Below are 20,375 nucleotides of genomic sequence, written 5' to 3'. Positions count from 1 at the left end.
TGAATACATTATCCCATGTATCTTTTATGGTCATTGTTTTTGACAGTCATGATATTTAAGTCAAAACACACTTGTTTTTGGACACAACAAAAGGTAAGCTAAAATAAGGAGTTCATGAGTCGTTTCATTAAAGGTCAGGGTTAAGGTGCTAGTGGTTAATAAAGGAAATAACTGAATGGAAATATGCAGATTGTGTAAAGATGTTTTGCATTTAGCAGACAAAATAAAGGCAACAATATATATATAAAGGTTTTACCAGTGGTCAGATTTATTTCACAGGTGATGATGGGCAAGTTAGAAAACATCCACAGTAGATCTGCAAAGGTCACAACCAACACCTTCCTGTTAATGCCACATGTTTCTCTCCTCACTGTACTAACCTATCAGACCCAACAGTCAGTCATATTTAATTTGATGATTTCTATGTATAGTTTACCAATCAACTCTAGGCACAAGAAAAGTGAACTAACTAGGCATTAGACATGTTGGGTGAGCCCAGGATAATGATCCTGGGATTCTTCTCTCACATCCTGGAAGTGAAGTCCGCCCTCCTCACCAAGGACCGGCTCACCTCGGATATAGAGCGGCAACCTGAGCACAGTCACAGGTCATTCATTCAGACATTCACAATGTCTACACACAGTCCAAGATACACCAACCGTTTCACTACTGTAGTGAAGAGAAACAGTGGAGAAACATAAAGAAGTGCATAGCTAAAGAAGGAGGAAATTCATACAAGCTAAGTGTGCAGTACATTTTATTTCACTAAACAAGCTCAGATGAAACAAATCCTTTTATTTCCTCATTTCAATTCTGCACCCCTTTGTGTTGGCCCGTTATATACAATCTAAATAAAATCCTAATAAAATACCCTGACGTCTATAATATGTGAAGAATTTTTGATGTGGAAAGGGGCATGGATACTTTTCCAAGGCAATAGCCTCTCTGAGTGCAGAGGAAGTTGTGCAATCATTTGAATCAGGTGTTGTATAATTGTATAACAGCAACTCTTCTAAAATAAGCTGGGTGGTGGTCTCTGAGGACTGAGAAACTCTTCTACAAAGGGTCAACAAACAAGGACATCCCAGTTACCTGACAGAGCCAAAGCCAGTCGGAGCTCCTCTTTTAGAAGTTCCAGTAGCTCAGTGACTCCTTCTTCTCCCTGGTCAGAGACAGGATGCAGCATTGGGAGGAGGTTTGTGCTAGGTAGATGAAGTTAACCTATAAAGCATGTTTAGATCCAGAGAAGATGCCCTCCTAAACCAGGGTGGCGGTCGTTCACCTGACAGGCAAGACCCCACAGAACTGGACGACCGATGAAGACGGCCTTTGCTCCCAGAGCTAAAGCCTTGAGGACATCTGTCCCTCGTCTCACTCCTCCATCCATGAAGACTTCACAACGACCCTGAACGGCCTTCACCACTTCTTCCAGCACATCCAGCTACACACACACACACATCAAAAATGACAACACTTTGTAAATAATTTAAGATGTTGAGAACCTGCTGACCAAACCTGGATAACAGGAAGGGAAAAAGAAACAAAAACTTTTTTGGGCCACATCAGAGTTTGATTATATTCACACCTCCCCAAACGAACTGGACTTTCTAGGAAAAACAGACTGGAGTTGGATTGAAGTGGACTGAACATGGCTGGTGGGAATCAAACTCTGATGAAAACAAAAAGAAAACATTGGAGAAAATGACACAAAAACCTCCAGTCTGCCTACAAACCCTGGTCTCGCTTTGGTTGAAGTGAACTCTGATGCTGTTTGAATTATATGTGAACACCAAGCGGACCAGAGACCGCTCCAAACGCAGGAAGCGGACCATAGCGTAGAGCATTCTGGGTAAATACAACCAAAACAAACACACTAGTCTAGTGCTGGCAGGAGAAATAACTTGTGGTCTTTTGCCAAAGGTAAAGAGAAATCCTACAACCACTAAAAGTTGATGCCACTCCATTTTTGTTTACATTTGTTGAAGAAGGAAGTTGCACTCAGTGTCTTCAGAGGTTTTTGTGTAATTTCCTTAAATGGTTCTTGGTGCAGCACCACCACAGGTGAGGTTTTTCAAAAGATTTGGTTCATTTGATATAGAGCGATGTGAAAGAGAACCACATCAGCTCTGGAAATGGAACAAATGGAACAAATGTTGCAGTTTTGGTGCAAATTAAACCGAGTCTACTGGACTATCAGGTTTGAAGACTCTTTTGGTCTGCATCCCAATTAAATTACCCATTCAAACAAACTGGACTTTCTAGGCAAACAAACTAGAGTTGGATCAAGGTGGAGTAAACAGGTCTGGTGTGAAAACACCCTGAATGTGGGATGTTGGTTGTTGCCAGACGAGTTCACCTGAGTGTTTCAGACCTTAATGATCTACTAGGCCTTTAAAAATTATCTCAGGTTTCCACAAAAGTTCAGAAAAGCTCCAGTGAACTCCAGCTTTGTGACTCAACATGTCTTTGTTGATGTCATAGGTCATAGGAGAATGGCCAAACTGGTTCTGGAGATTGCAGACTTTAGTTGTGTCCTGTATTTGAAACCGAGGTCTGCAGAACACCATCTCCTAACACAACATATAGACCCTCGAAGTAGACCACAGGGAGTGACACGACAAAACGGAAACAGCAAACTGAGGCTACAAGTCACACAGAATTTACTTACAAACATGAAAGCAATAGAATAGTATGAGCAACTGCAATTAAATTTTCTTTGTAGAAATCAACCAAGCACACACACGCACGCACGCACGCACGCACGCACGCACGCACGCACGCACGCACGCACACGCACATGCGCACACACACACACACACACACACACACACACACACACACACACACACACACACACACACACACACACACACACACACACACACACACAGACCGTTGCAGGAACACCATCGAGTTGTCGAGCTCCATGGTTGGACACCAGGATGCCACTGACTCCATAGTTCACAGCCTGGACAGCATCTTGACCTGCAGACAGACCAACGTGTCACAGGCTCAGACCGCGGTGGTCCCACATGTTAGGATCACGATATCACACAGAATTACTCCAACAGAGCCTTTTGTTGGCATACTGAGATTCTTAGGTAACCAAGAGCACAACAGCGCCATCTACAGACCACAGTGAAATGTTAACCTTCAACAAGTAAAACAAGTAAAGTTTGATTTGTTCTCAGAACAGAACATGGCAGTGGTGTTCTAAAATGCACCCAAGACTTTTCACAGCACCTCATTGTTTCCTACTTTCTATTATGTCACAACTTTATTCCAAAATTGAGCCAATTCTTGTTACCGTGGTGATATGAATCTCTGTCAGGTCGGGAGATGAATTAACTTTTTAGCCTGAGGTCCAGAACACTCTGGATCAGATTTTCTGGAAGAATTTATTTTATTTAATCTCTCCCTCTTTGTGAACAAGCTGCAGAAAAATCTGCCCTATAGCATGATGCTGCCACTACCATGTTTCATGGCAGGGACGTTGTCAGCCAGATGTTGTCTTAGTGTCATCAGAACTAAGTTTCTCCTCACCTGACAACCTCTAAGGAGTTTTCTAGTGAAATCCAAGTGGGCTGCCATTTCCACTGGCCACCAGTGGGAATGGTGTGTGTTAGTAACAGTGGACGGCCTTTGGAAAGGTCCAGAGTTGGACAAAAACTTTAGACTCTACAGGGAAATAAACAGAACTTTCAAGGTAGAAGTTGTGCACTTAAATCTTATTTTATCAATAACACTTTTGCTGATTTTGGAGCAAAAGTGAAACAAAGTGGTGTGAATACTTTCTGGATGCATTGTTTCTACGGAAACCACACAGCCAACTAAACCGTGTGATCTTCAGTGAACTTCACTGATCCTACCTCTAATGTTTTTGCCTGTTTATTACAGCATGTGTTGTCATTCACCAGAGGTTAAAATGATGGAAGAATCCTAATGGTTGGCATAGAGATAAACAATGCTGCATGTTGATGACTGTTTCTGCGTGTGTGTACCGTTCAGAACTCCTTTAACGATCACAGGAAGCCGTGTGTGTTTCTTCAGCCAGGTGATGTCGTCCCAGCTGAGAGCCGGCTCGATCGCATTAGCAACGTAAACAGCCAAACCGCTGTCATTGCCATAGTCATCCTCAGAGAAGGACAGAGAGGCTGAGGAGAAGTTAGACATTCTAGGAGAACACACACACACACCACACACACACACACACACACACACACACACACACACACACAAATGAGAACCTTTGGTCCAGATGAAGGAAGTTGGCAGAACCTCACCATCATCCCGGTTTTGGTTCCTACCTTAAATGTGGAGGCATTTTAAAGCGGTTGCGCACATCGTCCAACCTCTTCCCCAGGTAGGGCGTATCCACGGTAACAAAAAGAGCCTTGTATCCAGCCTTCTCCGCCCGGCGCACCAGTGACAGAGTGAGCTCCCGGTCTTTGTAAATGTAAAGCTGCATCCAGAGGACCCCCCCGCTGCCCGGTGAGGATGTCATTGCTGACATCACTTCCTCTATGCTGGAGGTGGCCCAGGAGCTCAGCATCATTCCTGTTCCTACTGCTTTGCATGCTGGAAAGACAAGGGATATTCCTGGGGATGAGGTTTTTCTTTATTCCCTCACTGCTGTGAGTAAATCGTGTCCAAAGAACTGAAGAACTGATTCTCTCTAAAATTCTAGATCACGTGTGCCAAAGTGAAGGCCCCGGGGCCAAATCTGGCCCACCACAGCTCTTTTTATGGCCCTTCAGACTCCATAGGGACACATAGATAGAATCTTCAGGATAACAGTTGTGTGCTTAAATAATATTTTGTCAATCAAATCAAAGCAGTTTATCTGTTTACATCCAAATTACACCAATCCATCCAGTTTTTTGTAATTCTGTGATTGTGGACATTCATGCAAAATGCATGTATGTATAAAGTATAACTGTGGGTTTATTAAAAAAATATTTCGTACTTTTATTGCACTGCTGCTTCAGCCTCACTTCATGTCGAGTTTTAGTCCACGATCAATATGGTAAAAAAAAAAAAAGTCACATTTACCATAAGCACATTTTTTAGTTATTTTTTTAAGCACATGATTTTAAGTTATTTCTAAATTAGCACCAGAAAATATGCAATTTTGATTACAAAATCACATAAACAATCACGAAATCCTGATGGGATTCATTAATGAGAAAAGATGTTCAATATTAGAAGTGCTTATCGAATTCAAAAACAGATATTTATTAATATTTTAACAGTTTGTTAAGTTTTATCAAAACATTCTGGCACAACCGACTAATGAAAATATTCATGATCTTGATATAAGCTGAATTATAAATGAGTTTGGCAGCCCTGCCCTAATTATTGTAGCTAGACTCCTCTACTACTGCATGTTGCAAGCTTCAAATGGTGTGTGTGTGTGTGTGTGTGTGTGTGTGCACTAACCTCTAGCCGTAGCCGTCTCCCCTGCAGGATGAGCCATTCTCTGCATAGCAGTGGATCCAACACAGAGGGGCATGCTGAGCCTGTGGCCCAGCACAGAGGTGGACATGTCCACAACAGACACATCCCTCAACACCCGAGGGATAAGGTACCACCTGGATGCACACACACAGACACTCAGGTGACCTGCTGTGTGTGTGAACTGGTCCACCTCGCAAAATATATACAAGGAGCAAAAAGACTGACTTCTAAGGTCATGTCATTTTTTCCAGAGATCCATTTCTGGCAGGTTCTACTTTGCTTTACTGCTGGAAAAAACAGGATTCAGTACCACAAAAAAACAAACAAACAAAAAAAAAAAAAAAACAAAACAAAGAAGAACAAATATATTTAGCAAAATATCAATTTAAGACCATGAACATTTCAGCTTTTTAAATCAAGTTAAATGTATATAGTAAATGATTAGTATCTGGTTAGATCAAATCTGCAAAACACTTGAGGAAAAAAAATGACCATGTGCCTTCAGCTCACTGAGGGCACATGGTCAAACAGAGGAACCAACAAGAGAACGGCGAAAAAAAAAATATGGAACATAATCAAGCAAAAAGTTCAAGTTGTAAGAGCAATGCAGCTTGAAAACAGCAAATGTATAATGAGAGAAATGAAAAGCAAAGTGACAGAAATAGGAGGCCATGTTAGTGAGTAAACAGGGAGATTGTTGCTAAATGAAGGGAATAGAGTAAAAACTATGAACAATGTTACATGTAGCATTGCACAAGTTTCCAAAGGGCTGAAGGGAAACTATCCTGTGCTTGTGTCCAAAAGACAGAGGAATAAACAGGAAACACACCTTTAACTGGTCCAAAAAAGAAAAAAAAAAGGTTTGTTTTGGGGTATTGTGTGTTTTCCACACACATGGTGTTAGTTGATGACACCATCAAGTAATTATGTTACCTTCAACTTTTAGAAAAATGCTGCGTATATCAACAAGAGTTAAAAGAAAAGACATGACAAAATAAATTTGACACCTCAAAATTTGGCTTCTGTCTTTAAGAACCTCCTGCTGTTTCCGACACTCTGCCTTCAGCACGTCATCGCAGCAATGCGCCTCATTATGTTTTTTACAGCTGTTCTTAGAGGGGTTGTGCTGAGAAGTATCTGGTATAATGAACTCAGAAGATGTGCAGCTCCACTGGGTGTTTGCTCCTTCAGACTAGTGGCAGCACGGCTGCTCTGAGAGGGAGAAGCTCAGCTGGGGACTGCAGCTCTGAGGAGGAGCTTTGTGGAAATAGGCGGAGCTTTATAAGAGGAAGCATTTAGGCACCTCTGAATGGTTGCCAGGGAGATTAAAGAATTTCTCAAACATGCGTGAAAGAATCAAAACAACACGCCAGGAATGTTTTTTGATGAGGGAACAACATTATAACATAATGTTCAGCTCAAAAAAGTTGATTTTATAGAATACGTCCCTTTAATAAACCAAGAGTGACAAACAGAAGCTGAATCTTCTCTGGGTGCGTTTGCTCCCGATTTTCTAGAACTCAAAGTGTCTTAACTTGGTGATGCATTTTTTTGTCTCCCCACTGATGGGACATAGACAGCCTGTGTAATATTATATTATATAGCCATTCTTGTCCATGTACATATTTAAAACAAGATGATCATAAAGTATAATTAATTCCCAGAGCTTTGAGTTCCTACACCATTTCCATGGAAGTCAGAATGCTCAGATAAACCTGATTGAACTACATCACTGTCTAATTATCTACTGAATGTCTAAATAAAGACATTCAGTAGTTAATATTTCCCCATGTCCATCCAGACCTGGGCAGCAAGTGGACTGACTGACAGCAGCTGCTGTCACTCTGCAGAAGCAGGTTGGACAGTACCTGTTGAAGGCGGCCACGTTGTCAGCCAGCGTGTTCTGGTCGTCGGCTCCTGACCGGTAGTAGTCATACACAGCTTTAGGGAGAATCCTCCTGGCCTCCTCCTCATAATCAGAGACACACACCCGCTGTCCAGACATGGCTGCTCCCGTCAGTCTGACGCGTCGCCGCAGGCCCGGCTGGAAATAAACAGAGCTCCGGTAATCATTAACCTCCTGGACGCTCCGTCCAGCCTCAGGGGTTCTGCTGGGCTCCAGCTCCACGGTTTACACAAGGTCACCGTCATGGCTGCAGCGCTGGACCAGATGGGACTTCATATCCTGAGTTTGGATTGTGAAACAATGAACTTTGACTCCATAGCTGTTGATTTAATAAACAGGGTGCTGCAGTTTCCATAATGAAATGTTAAAGTGTGCTTATGTTAATATTTGTGCACCAAACAACTTGGTGTAATGAGAGTAGGGCTGGACAATAAATCAAACAATAACTGATCTTGACAGACTCATGTTCAGCATCAATAGCATCAATAGATAATAGAATATCATGACATTCCTAAAATAAGAAGGTATTTTTTTGCCAAGTGATTTTTACACACACAAAAAATACATTTTATAGGCAACAAAAAATACTTTTGTCAAAAAATGAAAAGGAAAAAATGACTTAGGAAGGAAGGTTATCTTAGGAAGATGACAATATATAGAATATTCACTGAACTCCGACCCAGAACTGCACAGCATTCTGGGAGATACAGGCAGACGAAAGGCTTTAGTCACTCAACCTCTCGAGCTACGTCTGTGGCATCATTCTTTGGTTACCTAGTAACAACCTGTTGAATAACTTGCGCAGCAACAGTTTCAGGTTTCACCCCTGTGCCTCATAACTGCTTAAAAATAAGAAACAGTGTGAATTGAAAACTGTGGATTAAATAGGAAAGGTCAATGATTTCAGATATTTAAAACGAAAAGCTAATCGTTAATTATCAACATACTGACATTAAATGATTATGTCGTGGTAAGTTTCTCAGTCATGTCATCCAGCCCTACGAGAGGACCACAGTGAAGGACAGCCTGCTGTTCTCAGTTCCATGTTTATTTGGCATCCAACAGAATTCAATAAAAGATTTAAGAATAAACACGTTTCACCGTCACCACAAACATAATTTTTCTGAATAAAAATGTAAAACAGGAAGAGCTGAGATTCCTCAATTGCAACAGGCAGCTCAAAAGAAAGAAGAAGAAATGTAGTCTTACAGAAAGTTCCAAAGCACGGCACAGACTAAAGATCTAGAGCGAAGGGAAAACTAAGAGGTCCTCGTTGAAGGGACTAGAACTGCTTTTATTCTGGATCACCAAAAACTATTTGACATGACGGGACGTCTCAGTTTAATCCATGAAACCACTCCCACTGTGGTTTAATCCACACAGGACACTGGATATGTTGGCGTCTCCACGGTTCCACCAATCACAGCGCAGTGTGAGGACAGTCCTTCCCTCCTCGGTGGCCGACCTTTCACCTCTACCTGCGTCGTCTGCTGGCCAATCGCCATCACAATGTTGATGAGGAAGAGGAGTAGAGAAGAAGAAGCGTGGCCATGGAAACGCCTCGTCCATCTGAGGCTGACCCCGGTAGAGTCCTCCCCACAGAGTTGGCTGTGGGCGGCTCCCTCCTGCTGCCCCCCCCCCGCCCTCAGACGGGCGTCAACAGGCGCAACAAGATGCATCGATGTTCATGGGGAAAACTGGGTGTAGTGAGCTATGCAGGTGGAGGGGGGGGTGTTTCCAAGAGGAGGGTTAGGAGGCCTTCCCCTTCCTCCCCCCCTGCATGTCCCCCTCCCCCTCCCGGCAGCGGTGTTTGGCCCAACCTGACCCCTAATGAGGAAGGCGGGTGAGCAGGCTCACTAAGCGTTGTGTTAGCCTGAGCGCCGGTGGTTGCAGGGGAGGGGGGTTGTGGTTGCAGCGATGCCGCGAGGCCGCTGCCCCCAGTGTGGATGCCCAGGAGCTTAGGGGGGCGGACTAAGATGCCGCCGCCCATTTTCCTCCCCCTCGGGTGGCCCGGTGCTGCTGTTTCGACACCCCAGTCCCGCAGGACTCTGGTGGATCTCCAAGCCTTCGCTGGACCCTAGACAGGAAGTAGCATGGTGCTCACACCCAGGCGGTCCAGCCCTCATACAGCTGGGCCAGGTTGTCCATGTTGGTAGCCTCTTTGATGACAAAGTCCACCTGCAACGACAGAACCAGGCAGGTCAGGACACACTAACGTGGAACGTGGCTTCGCTCTTTTAACATATTTATAATATTGTATTAAAAAAAGACCTAAAATATGAAAGATGTGCCAATTTATTGACTCCATTAATCATCAAAATAGCCAATTATGAAAAATATTGATTTTGAAATTTTTAATAAATTTTTTTTGGCAATAGAGTACTTCAGTACAGTAACAGTACTTCAGACAGTGATGGTTTGTGTGTGTGTGTGTGTGTGTGTGTGTGTGTGTTACCTGCTCCGTGACGCTCATTCTCCTGTTGGGATCGATGTCTCTGCCCTCCAGCTTGGCTTTCACTCTCTTCCACACACTGACTGCATACGAGTTCCTCTCCTGCACAGCTGCATGGAACACAGAAGAAAGTTCAGGAGAAACGTTTCACTGTCATGATCCGACGTAGCGCCTGAAACTGGCCGCATCGACTACAGAGAGGGGGTGGGTACCTCGACCTGTCTTGGGGTCTCGTACGGCCCTCTTTGGACTGGGGTTGAGGCCTTTGCTGTTCACCACCAGCGTGCTGGGCGGGGTGTCAGCGGGGGTTCCCAGGTTACGAGGCAGTGCTTTCCGAGCATTCTGGGACATGGAGTCTGGCTGTGTCTTCACTCCACTGCATCGAACAGCTGAAACCAAGCAGCACAGAGCACTGAGTACACAGAGCCAGACAGTGGCAGCATCATGCAGCATCTGACAGGAAGGAAGTCCTGGAGCCATTGGGTCAAAATCAGGTCCAACATGGAGGTGAATACAACCAGAACCTGGTCTGAGATCTCCTCTGGTTCCCAAAGCATTCTGCACTAAAACCTGAGGTCATCTGTCTGATGAAATGACCTGAGCACTGACACACCATCACGCACGCACACACACACACACACTCTCTCCCCTCACCTTTGATAGACAGAAAGACAAACCTCCCCAAATTAAAGAGAAGCTGCCAAAAGACACAGGAAGACAAATAAGATCAGTAAGATCAGTAAGATCTGGCCTCCTAAGCCTCTCAAGTTATACCCGACATAAGTTGTGACTCCAGCGTAGACGGATTTTCCCCCCAAGATTTATTGTTAAAGAAAAAAAGAAAACCAAAAAAAGGTAGTACCTTTTTAAAATATTTATTTTATGGGGACATTTATTTATTTTATAGATTATTTATTAGTAATTCATTAATAACAGTACTTAATTTTGAATTAAACAAGAGAGTGAAATGTAATACCTTTTTAAGACTGCTATGAATGGACTTTAAGACCTTTGGCTCCACTGAAATGTTCAAACTTTATGCAGTCAACTCACAATAAATTAGCATTTACCTATTTACCTTTTACAGACAAAAGAAACTAGCTAGGTTATTCAGCGATAAAGGCCTTGCAAGAAAAAGAAACAGAATATACATCTAATGGTTCTGTCAAGACAAAATGTCAGACCTTTGACTAATGTATTTAAGGCCAACTTACTTTTTAAAAATGAATTGAAAACATGTTAAAGCCTTAATTTTAGATACGCAAATTTAAGACTTTTTAAGGATACATGTGCTTTGGAGATTTTACATCTTAGAAGTTTATCAGAAAATAGTGGAACCAAAAAACCCCAAAAGAACACACTTTCAGTGCCTGGTAAAAATTATAATGGCCTCTAAACTTATGGATATAAGGAGGTATGAACAACATGATTATTAATTATGATTACTAATCATGTTGTACAAGAGGAATTAATTTTAGTTCCTTTTAACTTGTATTTGTTTTGTCTTTTTATAAATCTGTTTTGAATATTTCTAAAAAATGTTTATGCGTTTTGTACATACATTTTAAGTTATTGTGCTTAAGTTAAACTTCATCAAGTTTCAATAAGTTTAACCAGCAACCCTAACTAAAGGGTTGCTGGTTAAAGTTCCCAGAAAACCTTGCTCACCTGCTGCAAAGCTGGTCTGAGCTGAAGAAACAGGACTGGAGCATTCAGCCTCTCTGTCCGTCACCAGTGGGGAGGCGAAGCCCACCAGGCCGTTGTAGACACTGCCATGACACACACAGTTCAGTCAGAGATCTGTCCACTGGAAGAAAAATGCTGGTGTGTGTGTGTACCTCTGGCTCTGTGTGTGCAACTCCTTCAGGGTGGCAGGGATCTCCTCCAGCAGGTCCAGCTGCTCCTGGTTGCGGTGCTGCCCGCTGGCCTGGACCACAGTGAACAGAACCAGCTGGATGTTGTCCTGCCAGGCTTTGTACTCCAGCAGGTAGTGTCGCACGCTGCCTTCATACGCCACCTCTTCACCGTCTGCTAGAGCTGCTTCCTCATCCTGCATCACACAGCAGACAGGCGGCGTCAGAGGCTCGCTAAAACCCCGTCAAATGTTTCAATGTTTATTTTATTGGGAATTTGAGACAGAGAATCAAAAGTCAAACAAAACTGAGGTGGAAACAGAATTTTTAAAACTTCTATGGGTGGACTTTAAGAACTATACTATATATATATACACATCGTAGACACAAAAAAGCTTGCTAGCTATCAAGGATATGTTAGCAGCAAGCTACCATGGCTCTGAATCCTTTTTTGAGTCCTGGAATAATCTGCAGGTCCAATAAATATATTATCCTCATTTTTATATTTTTCCATTTCATTTTTATTTAAGTCACTTTTTAGTAAATATGAATAGTTGCCTGTACCTTGGCCATGGCTCTCAGCAGGTGCTTGACATCGGCCAGCTGCCGGTTGTGATTGGACAGAATGGTCTTGATGGAATCAACCAGCAGCTGCAGCGTCTCTCCACACGCCTCCAGCTGCTGCTCTCGCTCCTCCTGACTCCTGCGCTCCATGCTTAGCTCCTCCTCCAGCTGCCTCTGGGCACAGTTCAGCCAATCAGGACTTCCGATGGGCAGGTCTATCACAGGACCCTGTGGAAACGTGCAGAGATCTTAATAACAGACTGAGAAATTGGGTTTTGATTTTGCCATTGCAGTAGGAGTTGAAAACCCTCCTCCCCTGAATAAAACAGCTAAATTAAAGGACATTTTAGCTTAAATGAGACTTAATCCAGTGAAGAAGGAAAACCCACCAGTCTGTGTAGGAGCTGCAGCTCCAGTGGGGAAACGGTGCTGCTGAACTGGGAAGCGTATGAGCAGGTTTGCTGGCAGCGCTTGAGCAGCTCGAACAGTGCAGCATCCATATTGAGCGCCTCTGGGGATCGGGTCCGCAGCCCTTCAAAGTTCAGGATGGTGGAGCACAAGAAGGTCACCTTAAAGACAGAAGTCATGAAGTTAACATTCTGATTCACATGTTGTGAATCAGAACCTCAGCCAGTGTGACTCGGCTGAGGTCACAGCCGAGTCACACTGGTTGTCAAGGGAACGGTTGGCTAACAGTGACTCCAGATAAATCAGACTCTATAGCAGAACCGGGGCATCCCTGTTTATCTTGGAGAAAGTCTCCTCTCCTCAGAGAGCATCTGACATCTGAATGTTACTGAGTGAAAACATTAGACTTGACAGAGGTGAACAAGGCAGAGTTACCTGGCTGGTGCGCTGGTTGTCTCTAGCCACCGTGGCTCGTCTGTCTCTGATTGTCATCTCAAAGTCCTGCAGGACGGGAGCCAAGGCTGGGTTCGCTCCACCAGCCCACTTCAATCGCTGTTCAATGCTGCCCTCTAGAGAGGCCAGTTTGTCCTGAAAACATGAGTCAGTGCCCAGTGCATTAGAATTATTAGGTCATATTCACAGGGCCACACTGTCACACACAGAGTGGTGTGCTAGCAGCTAACAGGCGTGGAGGAAGAGAACCGATCAGAGGATAAAGGTGATATATTTGTTGGGCTGGATAAGAGGAGGTATGACGTCATTTTTATTTTGTTATTATTGTTCATTATAAACCCAGATTTAGTGTTTGATTCATGACTATCTCATATGTGAATGAACAGCCTGTTTCGCCATGGCTGACTGACTGACTCTAGAATTTTTTTTCCAAGCTCCAGCAGGAGGTTTTTATAGGTACTCAAAGTTTGTAATTTTCATTGATGTATAAAGAATTAGTTTTCTTTGTATTATAGTTTTATATAGTTTTTATCAGTTTAATTCACCTCAAGATGCGACATTGTAACTATAGCATGTTTTGATTGTAACATTTTATAAGTTGTGGCATTCTGTGGACCATAAAGGGTTAGGAATGTTTTTATTGTAGTTTGATAAACTTGTTGAAAAAAATTACATTTCAACACTGAAATAAATTCCTAACAATAACCAACCGCTTTGATGTCTTTCAATATGGTTTCCATATTGAAACCATATTGAATATGGTTTCAATATTCAATATGGTTGAATATTGAATATTTGAAAGCACTATTGAATAGAGTGCTTCCAAAGTGTTTGATCCCCATTCACCATGACAGGTCGGAGACGTCGGGAGGTCAGCAGGGGGTCACTCCTCCTTCTTTACCGTCACGTCCATACATACCACGTCTGTATGGACTGTGGTTCTTCCACAGTCCATATAGACTGTGGAAGAACCACAGTCCTGGTTCTGTTGGACCTCAGGGCAGAATTTGACACTGGAGCCCAGAACAAGTAGTGAGTCTGGGCGTAGACATTGTGTTTTTAGACTGGCTTTTCTGCATAAAACATCCTTTCATTGGTCTTATTTAGCCAAAAAAAACAACTTTGGATCTTAGCAAACTATTCATACCTTCACTGTATCTGTAGCTGGTACTGTAGTTATTACTGGTTTCTAATCAAGGCGCTACATGTGCATCGTTCTCTGTGAGACACCTGATGTAGCTCTGATCTCTCCAGACACTGACCTGAATGGCAACAATGGCTCCTTCATCCTGACTCAGCTTGTACAGCTTCTTCTTCATGTTGCTGAGGATCACAGGTCGGGGAGCAATACTGACACCCAGTGGCTGATTGTTGGGACCAAGAACGTCCTCATGCTGCCACTAGAGGAGGACACACACACACACACACACACGCACACGCACGCACGCACACACACAGAAACATTAGGGGAGGCCAGCACTAATGAGGTTAATCATCTAGTTCCAGGCCTCAGAGTTGAGACAGGATGGCAAAAATGAGCAGCCAGGCTTATTTCAAGCTGCTGAGTGTTGGATAAAAGAAGCTCTGAATCAGCGGATTTGTTGATGTGGCTGAGAAACGGTTGGATTTCAACAAACATGACAAAAGAGAGAAACAACACCCAGACACACAGTGGATATGCAAAGATCTAGTAGACAGAAGAGGAATTAGAACAGAGACAGCTGCCCTGCTTTAAGCAGATGGCTTTGAGAGTTTATTGTTTTTTAAATTTAAAAAATGAAATATACACTGAATAGATCATTGGCCAAGTTTGACTTGACACAGGGGCCTTTAATATCCCATGTTGAACAGCTAACAATGCATTTTGACTCTGGATGAGGTGTTGACATTTGCTTTTTGGAAAACTACTGAGGACCTTTGTTGTTTGCGTTTTCCTTTTTCTTTTCTGTCCCATGTATTACGTGATATTTTGAGGGTCTGCTCTCAAAACTGGGTCAATAATAATACCTTGATAAAAAAATAAAATAACAGGAAGAAGACGACTCAGATGAGAGCAGCATCAGTGATCCTTCCAGTAATAAGACTCTTGGTGTTTCCAGTGTCAGCGAAGCCAAATGAGGCGACATGTTGAGAACCAGAGCAGAAGAATCAGAGTCAGTTTGTACCTGAAACATTGCGATATGCAGCTGGCTCCGTTGCAAGCTGGCCTTTGCAGCGTCCAGGTTAATGTCCAGCCTCCTGAGCAGGTCCACCTTTTTCCAGGCCGTGTCGTAGGAGGAAGCCAGAACCGTGGACCTGTTGAGCAGCAGCTGGGAGACCCGACCCGACGCCAGGCTCTGTTCCACGGCCTTCTTACACAGCTCATCAAGAGAAACCTGCGCAAGCACCACACACACATAGTGATACTCAATTATTCAGCTCTTATGTAGCCACATATCAGTGTGTAATAATATCAAATCATTTCAATTAATTTCAGTAACTCACGACTATTTTAGTAATACATGGCCACCAAAGACTCAACAGCAATGAACAGATGTAGCTCAAACTGCTGCTACATCACAGATAACTGAATATCCTACCTTGATCTCTGCACCAAAGTCCTTGGCCTCCACCTGGGCCACCACATCCAGGCCCAGGGCAGACAGGGTGCTGCAGAGGGCCAGACCAATGGCCTGGCTGGGCAGACCCATCAGCATCTGGCGAACAAACTCGGCCGTGAAGGCCTTGATGGGGCGGGTCATCTGCTCCTCGGTGAGCAGTGGTACACCCGACCCAGTGCCACTGGGCCGGCGGTACAGAGGCTTCCCCAAACCAATGGGTCCGTTTGTAGGGATCAGGTCTTCAGCTGGAGGGCAGGTACCTAAAAACAAACAAAAAAACAATAGATTCAAACAATCAAGGCCATCAGACCTCCTTTATTATACCAGAGATCTCCTGTAGTTCACTGCAGACTGCTGGGGTAATGAATGTTGTCCTAACATGCTGGACGTTTGTTGTCGGTGCAGGGAGGAGTGCTCACCAGACAGAGTCTGAGCGAAGGTGGAGCAGAGGAGGAAGAAGTTCCTGATGGTCTGCAGCCTCTTGAGGAAAAACACTTCCTCCATGAGCTGCCGCTGACTCAGGCTGTCAAAGAAGTTGAGCTGCGTTGCCCGGGCCTCCCTCAGAACATCCACCTTCCTCCAGGATGGAGGCACCTCCAAGGAGCTCAGCTGGGGATGAGGAGGAGAAAAAACCCCAAAAAACACCAGCTTTATTTAACTGACTGAAAATCTGAAAGAAAAAATACCTAGATGTTAAAGTATTAGTACAGGGGCAAGTACTGTGACTTTACTTCATCCTTATTGCCACAGTTTCCAATCCAATAAAGAAGCAGAAAGTTATAATCTAGCTTAAGAATAACAAGAAAGCACAAAACCACAGATTCCACACCGACATGGAGCCAAAATGGAAAGTCTGAACCGCACCAGATTTCACTTCAACTGGGTCGACAAACAGGTTTTTAGGAAGACCAGAGTTCAATTATACATCCACAACTCCCCAAACCAACCAGACTGTGTAGGCAAATGAACCAGAGTTCAAATAAAGAGGACTGAACAGAACTAGTTGAAGGCACTCAAAGAAAAGAAACAATAAATTGGCCCAGTTAAAGTCCAGACCTCCATATAAAAGTACTAACCCTTCTAGTCTGAATATGAGGGGCACTCTTAATAGACAGTAAATTGCGAAAATAACTGCTAGACATTGAAAGTTCAGTTGTTATGGATAAATGGGCAAATATATATTTACTCACAGGACATTTAAAGAACTTTGCATAAATAAAATAAGCAAAAATATCCATGCAGAGATTTGAAACTTATGACTCAAAGGATTAAATTTAGGATTGCATTTAGGATGCATTTTAACCAAGCCTAGACCCAGAGTGGTGGATTTCATTCATAAACCATGTTCATGTGACCGGCCTGAGAGGAAAAGCCGTTGGCTACCTTCTCCGTGAGTTGTCCAAAAGCGGCCTCCAGCTGGGTGAACATGCCGTCGAAGGCAACCAGCAACATTTGACCTGCTGACATCTTGGGCGTCTCTTGGCCCTGTCCGTCCATGGTGTGAGGCTGGATCAGCTCAGAGTACTGGGCACGCAGCATCCTGAAAAACAAACAAGAGTTTCACACACGTTCCACTTTGCTGCAAAAAACACTAAAACTTATCAAGGAATTTGTTCTAGTTTCTAGTACAAGTATTTTAGTTCACTTGAAACAAGACTAAACTAACTTACAAGTAACTTTTGAGTGAGTGCTGAGAGTCTGTGAGGCAGAGAAGTGGAAGGAACTGCATCTCGAAGGTGAAACTAGGTCCACCCAGGTGTTTTGCAGAGCTGAATGGTTGCCATGGAGATTAAAGTATTTCTCAAAGATGCATGAAAGAATCAAATCACCACTCCAGATATGTTTTTGATGAAGGAATAACATTATAACATGATATGGAGCTCTAAAAAAGTCATTTTTTTTTCAGAAAACAGCCCCATTAAGGAATTATTAACTTAAAACAAGCTCATGTATCTCAGCTGAAAAGTAACTTATAAGTCAGTTTTGTCTTATTTCAAGTGTACTGAGATATTTACACTAGAACGTAAACAAAAATAACTTGTGAGATTTAGTGATTTTGCATTTCTCTTCCTTTAAAAGTTGAGGAGAAATCAGTGATTCACACAGCAGGACAGATGAAGCTGAGGACAGCTGCAGTCACCTTGTGATGTGCAGGAAGTGGCTGTGGCTGTCGTGGTCCAGACCTGTGGTGGCCTGCAGACTCTCAGCCAATCCCTGCAGGCTGAGGCCGTCTGAGCTCTGCTCCACCAGCTGCTCCAGCTCGGCCAGCATGGCCTCCAGGGTGGGCTCTCCTTTCATCATGCAGCGCAGCGCCTCAGGGAAGATGATCTGCCTGAAGTTGGTGTTCAGTTCCTGCAGTCCACAGTGAGTCTCATGAACCTCAGAGTCTCTCCACCGCAGCAGGTTTCATGACAGAGTGAGGGATTCCTACCTGGAGGCAGGTGTAAACACCGTTGGCCAGGTAAACGGCCTGGGTGGTGAGCGACGGCGCGGGGAGCTCCAGGTCGTGGGGCAGCAGAGGGCAGCGCTGCAGCAGCGTAGCCAAACCACACACATTACCCAGCATGCTGCACAGCTCCTCTAGGAACCACGCTCCGTCTCGGGAGGTCAGGTCCACCAGCTGCTCTCCGGCGCTGGCTGCTGCTCCCTCCATCACCAGGTTGCGCCTGCAAACAACCACACAAAGCTTCTGTTAGTGCTGGATGTGGAAATCATGACTGCATGGTCTACCTCAGTTAGAAGAGACGTGAATTTAACTGGAATTTCAAATTAGCCTAACACCATCATCTCTACAAGCAGGCATCAGTAATGGTCTTTGGAAGCTGTTTTTAGATCACAGGAGTGATGCTGAGATTTCATTCTCCTCCTCCAGGCGGGTTCATACTTAATTACTTAACTTTTGGCAAAACATTAATAAACTCATAATGATTGGTGCACTGTTGACCTGTTCAGGGTGACCCTGCTTCTGGTCCGTTGACCGCTGGAGATGGACACCAGCAGCCTTTCCAACCCCACTGGGGATAAGTGTGATGAATGATTGATGTAATGTTTCATATTAGAAGTTTTTATAGGAGTTTTAGATTCTGAGTCAGCAGATTATACATATAAATCGTATGCACAAAGAAACAACAAAAATCACGAGTATGAACGTATGTATGCAAAATACTACTTTGTACTTTTGTCTTAAAAGTACTTAGAATTACTTTAAAGTAGTTAAATACACAATCCAACAACTAAAAAAAAAACACATGCAGACAAGTTGAGACCAGCAGAATATTCCACAGTAACACAGTGGAATCTGTTTCACTGATGTGTTGTCTGGAGGAGGGGTCGTGATACTGCAGCTACACATGACCTGCACTTTATCTCTGAAAAAACACTTACACTGCAGGAACAGTACCATGGAGAATTTTAGTGGTTTTTTATGTGTGACTTTTGCATATTGCTGTTTACCATGAAACTGCTAACTGGCCCATGCCTAGTTGTGCCCATTATTTCCTCTGCTGCACTGTTTAAAGCTGGCAGTGGGACATTTCAGAGGATGTTAGGACTCCCACCTGCAGAGTGCACAGAGGGCAGAGGTGATGACTGCGGCCAAGCTCAGGGATCCTGGCTCTCCGTTCTCCCGCAGGAACACGCCGATGCAGTTCTCGATCTCCTGCAGCTGTTCCTCGCATGCCGCCACCGTGGTTCCTTCAGCCTTCAGCCGCTCCGCTTGGTGCATCATCCGCTCGTTGGTCTCAGCCACTTGGTGCTGCAGCGTCAACTCCACGTTGGACAGAAACTGGCAGGAGGCTGGGGGCGGCTGAGGGGCAAACAGGACTTCATACCTGATGAAGGACAGAGGAGGATCTCAGAAGTTCTTATAGAGTTTGGGTGAACTTCATATTCCCATCAAACACTATGATATTTCTGAAAATCTGACCAATCCCCAATGTTTTCTTTATTTCTGACCAATCACTGCAACTCGGCTGAATTACAAAAATACAAAAAACATCCTGCAGTGCCTGAATAAAGCAACAAAAATTATGAATTAACACTTTTAGCCACAGTTCTAATCACTAGCCTTTAATTATTTACAGACTCTAATTATTTCTAAGACAGAAAACAGTGTTTCTAACTTTAGTTTTGATAACAAGAGGAGCAGCATCCAGTGAGACTCACTGCCTGTAGATGGCCTGACAGTGCTCCACTGTCATGTCCCTCAGCAGCTCCTCTAGCCAGGCCTTCCACTGGTGGACTCTGTGGAACAGCAGGGTGGCTCGTGGGTACAGCAGAGCAACCGTGGCGTAGCTGTGCAGCTGTTCCAGGCAACTGCGCAGAGCAGCCCGACGCTGCTGCAGCAGGGAGCTGAGCTCGGCCTCCAGGCTCTCACACTGGCTGATCAGGGGGGCCTGGCCCGCGTTCTGCAGAAAGGCAGTGGCTGGAACGTAGCTGGGAGGACCTGGAGGTGTTGGACATCACAGATTTACTGCATAGCCAAAGTAAGAGCCACATTCTGGTCATATTCTATAACAGAGACTACTTGGTAGCTGCTGACCTAGGGCGGGGCTATATAACGATTTGATCAAATTTTCTAATTCTGAAGGTGACATGATTTCTGTCATTTGTATTTTTTTAGGGAAAAAATGTTAGTTAAAAGAAACAGACTAAAATGATGTTAAGCCATATCACCCAGTACT

The 20,375-nt window shown here is 43.9% G+C and overlaps 2 protein-coding genes across 3 annotated transcripts in view; both read right to left on the bottom strand.

Moving 5' to 3' along the window:
• Nucleotides 1–244: 244 nt before the first annotated feature.
• On the bottom strand, nt 245–8,256 carry hao1 (hydroxyacid oxidase (glycolate oxidase) 1). Its single transcript, XM_014987220.2, has 8 exons — nt 7,326–8,256; nt 5,440–5,591; nt 4,308–4,578; nt 4,002–4,174; nt 2,894–2,985; nt 1,283–1,441; nt 1,093–1,162; nt 245–591 (listed from the first exon to the last, which is right to left on the bottom strand). Exons 1-8 carry the CDS (start codon nt 7,460–7,462, stop codon nt 524–526), a joined length of 1,122 nt encoding a protein of 373 aa, XP_014842706.1. The 5' UTR covers nt 7,463–8,256; the 3' UTR covers nt 245–523.
• A 137-nt stretch (nt 8,257–8,393) lies between these two features.
• The window catches only part of smg1 (SMG1 nonsense mediated mRNA decay associated PI3K related kinase), a 45,258-nt gene continuing 33,276 nt past the window's right edge, over nt 8,394–20,375 (bottom strand). For both annotated transcript variants that reach the window (XM_088008039.1, XM_014987219.2), the window contains 17 exons: nt 19,858–20,137; nt 19,251–19,523; nt 18,125–18,359; nt 17,834–18,045; nt 17,077–17,233; nt 16,113–16,302; nt 15,673–15,953; nt 15,259–15,468; nt 14,356–14,493; nt 13,076–13,228; nt 12,622–12,801; nt 12,233–12,460; nt 11,654–11,865; nt 11,484–11,584; nt 10,028–10,204; nt 9,819–9,925; nt 8,394–9,541 (listed from right to left, as the gene is read on the bottom strand). In XM_088008039.1, the coding sequence (XP_087864165.1) occupies nt 9,464–9,541; nt 9,819–9,925; nt 10,028–10,204; nt 11,484–11,584; nt 11,654–11,865; nt 12,233–12,460; nt 12,622–12,801; nt 13,076–13,228; nt 14,356–14,493; nt 15,259–15,468; nt 15,673–15,953; nt 16,113–16,302; nt 17,077–17,233; nt 17,834–18,045; nt 18,125–18,359; nt 19,251–19,523; nt 19,858–20,137 (3,212 nt within the window). In that variant the 3' untranslated portion in view covers nt 8,394–9,463. The remainder of the gene's footprint in view (nt 9,542–9,818; nt 9,926–10,027; nt 10,205–11,483; nt 11,585–11,653; nt 11,866–12,232; nt 12,461–12,621; nt 12,802–13,075; nt 13,229–14,355; nt 14,494–15,258; nt 15,469–15,672; nt 15,954–16,112; nt 16,303–17,076; nt 17,234–17,833; nt 18,046–18,124; nt 18,360–19,250; nt 19,524–19,857; nt 20,138–20,375) is intronic.

Source organism: Poecilia mexicana, unplaced genomic scaffold (assembly GCF_051168715.1).
Source record: "Poecilia mexicana isolate PSO_F unplaced genomic scaffold, ASM5116871v1 scaffold_8, whole genome shotgun sequence".
NCBI lineage: Eukaryota > Metazoa > Chordata > Actinopteri > Cyprinodontiformes > Poeciliidae > Poecilia > Poecilia mexicana.
The sequence above is the reverse complement of the archived record's forward strand: the minus strand, read 5'-3'. Positions and strand labels throughout refer to the sequence as shown.